Below are 6000 nucleotides of genomic sequence, written 5' to 3'. Positions count from 1 at the left end.
ACCCCTAAATGCATTGAAGCAACTGCCATGTGATTGGTTGATTAGATAATTGCATTAATGAGAAATTGAACAGGTGTTCCTAATAATCCTTTAGGTGAGTGTATGTATGTGTGTATATGTGTGCATGTGTATGTATATATACATGTAGCCTATGTACATGTATGTGTGTGTATACACTTCTAAAATATTCTAAAAAGAGATTCCACTTTAAAAACTTGACAAAAAAGAAAAGAAAGAAATAAACCAAGATATTTTTTCTCAGAATGACATGGTTTAATTTAAATCTCATACATAAAGCAGTAAGAATTCATATTATCTCTTTCAATGGGGGTTTAAAGCAAAGATTTACAGATAATAATTTACAAACATATTAGAAGGATATACACTCCATAAATTATAATAATCTCCTTGGCCTTAATATACCACATTAAAAACATTTTTGAGCATTACAGAGACCATGAGGTCAAATATGTGATGGCATATTAAAGTCATAACTGATGCTAATGCTGATCAGTCTTGGAACTGAGCCTGGTATATACTCTTAGAATGTGTTTGTCATTAAATATGATTATATAAACACTGCTGCATGTTTAATTATAATACATTCATAATGTAAAAGTGTTTGTGTGTGTTCATTCAGTTCAACTGTAATTTTAACATCTCATTTGAGTGTTTCAGCATAATGAGTTGCTGAGGGAACATTATTATTGTGTTACTAAACTCTAATGGATGATTGCATATTTGTGTGTGTGTGTGTGTGTGTGTGTGTGTGTGTGTGTGTGTTTGTGTGTGAGCAAGTGAATTCATGGTGACATGCTTTGGAATAAATACATAACTGGCATACACATCTGTAAAATATACAGAATAAAACATATCGTTTTCTTTGACCCTTTTAAACATAATAAAATACATCCGTTTGCTCCTTGAATATATTATGCTACATGTACACTAACTAAACTGAAGAGTGTGAGCTTCTGTCAGCGAGGAGGGAGAAAATTGCGCGCGGAGGACCGATTGCTGCTGGTTTCAGTGTTCGTGTCACCCGAGCCCAGTTCATTACCTGTCATGTGATTAAAAAAATGTTTTAATACAAATAATATTCTACACAATTTCACATCATATCAAAGGACACATATGAAAGGTGATTTTTAAAAATGTATTATTAAAATGAATTACTTTGTGCACTTCACAAACTCACCTTCATTTGAATGAGATTTCAGCATGGCCATTTTAGCCAAGAATTTAAAGGACAGACAAGCGCCCGTTTCTCTGTCACACAGTCCACCCGCTTTACAGTTGCATACTTTCCGACATTCCATACCGTACGTCCCATACATGCATTCTAATAAGAGAAAAAAAAGACATGTGACAGCTAATTTAGCCATTACAGAATCTGGAAGTAAATATTTGCCATGACTTTTCCACTTGTCATTGGCAAATACTCTCTTTTTGAAGATGTTTGCTCATTGCTAATCCAGTATTTGTGTATAAAGTGTAAAAGGATCAGAAAGGCTCACTTACATCTAACACTGGTGGTAAGACTCAATTAAAGGGCTGAGTGTGAGGAATTGGTGTGGAGGGAGTGTGTTCCTCTTATACAAAGTGTTCATTCACCAACTCACGTTGTTCTTACATAATACATTAAGTGATAATTTGAGGGGCCCTGGAAGGACTCCACAGAAAAGACACTCTGGGGTGAGTTTTCTTTAGTATGCTGAACTGGTCTTTAACCTGTAACCTGAGACCACACAAAAACCTTCAGCTAACCATGAGGCTTTTGGTAAATATATGAATATTCTAAAAAGAAAAAAGAAAAATCTGCATTGAACAGGTGAGATGAAGCTGTGTGACACATCAGCTATTCAAAAATAAATTCTGAAATTGTGAAGACAGTTAACAGATATTATATATTATAAAGATTTTATAATAATTTTGTAATTATATTTTTTTTTCCTCGCATTCGCATAGTTTCTTCTACACAAATTGTTTTGAAATTCCTTTATGATTCTTCTTTAAAAAAGACTTTATGAAAACTATATTGACCATAGGAGACACAATATTAAAGGTTTGATTATATATATATAAATTCAAATTTAAAATTGCTTTATTGGCATGACTGTAAATAATACAATATTGCCAAATACATAGAATAATAATAAAAACATCAAAATAATAGAAGAAAATATTATAACATAACTTAAATTTAAATAAACAGTGTATCATTAGAACATCTGTGAACATAATTTATATATATATATATATATATATATATATATATATTTTTTTACAATTATTTAGCAAAGAAATATATAATAAATGTAAATGTATAAATGTAAATTGATTTATATAGAGTACTATATAGATAGATAGATAGATAGATAGATAGATAGATAGATAGATAACTTCAAATTACATGAGATATATTATATATGGATGATAAGTAAGTAAATGTAAGTAGACTATACACACACACACACACACACACATATATATATATATATATATATATATATATATATATATATATATATATAATTTGATTTATATAAAGAGATGATCTGTGATTCTTCTCTTTGGTGAAAGAAAAGTAACAATTCAATGTTTTTCTATGTCTTCATGTCACCTTAATTTAAGTCATTTTTAAGTGTTCTATTGCTCTGAAATTTGCATTTGATTTTAACTTCAGTTGTGTTAATACTGAAAACATAGGCTAACTGATTACAAAATCATTGAATACTTTGAATAAGTGAATTCCCCACAATCCCATCTGCCTAAACAGGTGCACACAGCAGACTGTACCTTTACAGATGCCATATTCATCTCCATAATCATCCTCATCCTTGTAGAAGTCACAGAAGAGTCCCGGTCCGCACTTGACGCCGTGCATCCCGGACACGGTGCGGTAGCAGTGCTCTCCCCGTCCCGCAGCGCAGACCTGACAGCACCCGCAGTCATCCAGAACCGTGCGCCTGCAGCGCTGCGTCGAGCCGCACTGCGCGGGGTTGCATTTGTCCGGGCAGTGAACGGCGTATTTACCGCCGGGACCCCACGCGTCGGCTCCTCCAAACACCATCAACAGGAACACTGGGATCGCGTACAAACGCATGACTTGAAGTGATAGCGAAGCCCACGCTGGATGCTGTGCACTAGGGAGGAGCTGTCCTCTTCTTAGATGGGACAGTGAGTGAAACAGCTCGGGCTGCATGCCTGTCAGCTTTAAACAAGTTTGTTTTGCACATAGTATGCCCTCGTCAATTTCCTCAATCCGGTGTTGTTGTCTATTTGCCAGCCTCCCCCCCTTCCCTGTTTTAGAAATCCGGCGTGGAAGTGGAATTAGAGCCGTGCTGCCATCCAGGAATTGATGTCATCACTGAAGTCTGGAGTTGTTTATTTGTAGGCTTTTAAAGATGACCCCCGTGACCCTGACGTGAACGTGCATGACAATGTTTTCGGCTAGAGGAGCATTAAAGTGGTCCTTTCCTAGTTTGAGAAGGAAATGAAGTCTCTTCTGTCATTGTAATTATGTCACAAAAAGCTTAAAATATTTGAAATATTTAATGCAGTTATTCGAATAAATAGGCCTATTAAATGCTCAGGTAAATGAACCAGTGAGTCTACAGCAAAACAACCACCTAGATTATTTCTAATTTTATTTGGGCTATATCATAGAATGACATGAAGAGTGTCTTTGTGGAGATTGTGTGTGTGAATATGGATACATTCAATATAAATATAATATATCAAAGTTTCGATTTGCATTCTTTCAGTAGGCCTAGCCTATGATCTGAACAATTTTAAGTAGCCTATATTTCATAAATTGACCTATTTTAGCGGACAGTTTTTTTTCTTCCATAAAATAATCTGGTTATTTTTCTTTTCTCTCCTAGTTTTTCTTAAAGAAAACATCAAGATACACTAAAAACTGTAAGCCTTTTTCAATATTTACGCATTTCAATTAGGCTAATAGTAAAATTCCATAAAACTGAATTGAACAATCCTTACATTTTATTAAGAATTTTAAATGAGTAAGAAAAACTAGAGCTTAATAAAACATTTTGAATAAATATTAATGGAACAAGGGAATGAACCATTTAGTTTATGTGATTCGTAATACGTTTTTTTTTTTTTTTTTAACTAAGCACTTAACTAATCATAAAAGAGCTTTCCACTGAATATTAATTAGACATTTATAAACTTATCTTGAAAGTCAAAGTCTTTGAATTCTCTTTTCTGCAATCTGCGTCCGGTTTCGTAATGTTTATATTGGAAAGGAACACGAGAAACTCATGCAGCAGCGCTGCAGTGAAGGTAATCCGCCACTAGATGGCGCTGTTTCATTAAATAATGGCAGGAGATCTACGGTAGGTTGAGGGAAGGCTTTAACTGGGTGATTTAACTAATTCAACTTCACTTTGCTCCTCACGCAAAGTCATTTTTTGGCTTCAGAAGATATGTAATAGAGCGCAGTCGTATGGATAACTTTTATGATACTAATTGTGCTTTTTTCATTCAACCCCATCCTGACTCTCTACACTCCAGTCCAGTAGATGGCGGAAATGCTCCATTGGTTTGTCAGACGCCAGAAGTTTCAGAGCAAGTATTTCTTGTTCATGCATTAGTTGTAAACACAGACACAACTCACTTATTTTTTCTGTAGTTTTATATTTTTAGTCATTGCCTTCAACTTGTAGCTTTATATGATGTCGTGCGCTGCTATAAATTGTACAAATCGCCACTCACAAGGATGTAGTGTAAATTTTTTTCGGTAAGTTATATTTACTATATGAATGATTTGACTTTTATTTATGATTTCTCTCTGCCAATATGTAATACTAATACTAATAACAACAATAATAGTAAAGTTATGCGCGGAGAACCTTGTCAGAAATCATCGGCATTCTGGTTGAGTTTGATTCAACAAGCTGCAATTTTTATAAAAACATTTTCCGCTGGATGACGTTCTTATAAGCAACAAGTAAACTGATTCTTTAACAGAATGATATATATTTTTTTTTCAGCAGTACATCTTATATTTAATCACATTTTCAACAGTTGTAACGTTATTTGGGGGCATTCAGCGATGCTTCTTTTGAATCGAATCTTTGAATCTTTCAGTGAATCGGTTGATCTAGTCGGAATAAGTCTCTCTCTCTCTCTCTCTCTCTCTCTCTCTCTCTCTCTCTCTCTCTCTCTCTCTCTCTCTCTCTCTCTCTCTCTCTCTTTATATATATATCCACTTGTCTATTTATCTTTATCTCTCCTTCAGTTTCCCCTTAGGTGATAAGAGCAGGCTGCAGCAGTGGCTGGTGAACATCAGGCGGGACAAGTGGAAGCCAACTCCTTCTTCTCGCCTATGTTCTGTCCACTTTGAAGATAGCTGTTTCTTTACAAGCAATCTGGGCAAAGTGCGCCTTACTACAGCTGCTGTTCCCACCATCTTTTCCTTCCCTAAACACTTGCAGAAGAAGCCACCACACACCAGGCGAAGGCTTGAGAGGCGAGGAGATGTTGTATTGAGAAACGCTGAAGCTGTGGAGGAGATTGTGAGGGTTATTGTGGATGAAAGCAATGGGGCATCAGAGATTCATCCCGGTGGACGATGCAACATTTCATATGGCCATTTACCCTGCCATCCTTCTGTGCCATCAGACACAGTTTGTCATTCCATGGATCACACCTACATGGCCGAATCGCCAGAGACGCTGCAGAACAGTTTCAACTTGGCCAATGCCGAGCTTACAAACTACAGGAAACGGTTGAAACTGCAGAGCGCCAGGATTAGAAGGTTGAAGAAGAAAGTGACTTCTCTGTCCTCCATCGTTTCAGAGTTAAGACAAGAGAGAAGACTTTGATTTGCTTTGAATTGTAATAAAAAGTCTTTTTGAAAAAACGCTGTGGTTTCAGTGTGCTTTTGTTGTAGGTTTGTGATGGGCTTGTCAAGCTCCAAATGACACAGTAAAAGTATTTAAGAATGGGTCCAGATGACTCGTTTGCTCCTGC

General features: G+C 35.8%; 1 protein-coding gene across 1 annotated transcript; it reads right to left on the bottom strand.

Annotated features, from left to right (window-relative positions):
- Positions 1 to 257: 257 nt before the first annotated feature.
- esm1 (endothelial cell-specific molecule 1) lies at positions 258 to 3349 on the bottom strand. The gene is made up of 3 exons (XM_084138217.1): positions 2800 to 3349; positions 1199 to 1342; positions 258 to 1060 (listed from the first exon to the last, which is right to left on the bottom strand). Exons 1-3 carry the CDS (start codon positions 3203 to 3205, stop codon positions 978 to 980), a joined length of 633 nt encoding a protein of 210 aa, XP_083994343.1. The 5' UTR covers positions 3206 to 3349; the 3' UTR covers positions 258 to 977.
- Between the last annotated feature and the right edge of the window lie 2651 nt (positions 3350 to 6000).

This window comes from Abramis brama, assembly GCF_963993115.1.
Source record: "Abramis brama genome assembly, chromosome: 15".
In the NCBI taxonomy this organism is placed as follows: domain Eukaryota; kingdom Metazoa; phylum Chordata; class Actinopteri; order Cypriniformes; family Leuciscidae; genus Abramis; species Abramis brama.
The sequence above is the reverse complement of the archived record's forward strand: the minus strand, read 5'-3'. Positions and strand labels throughout refer to the sequence as shown.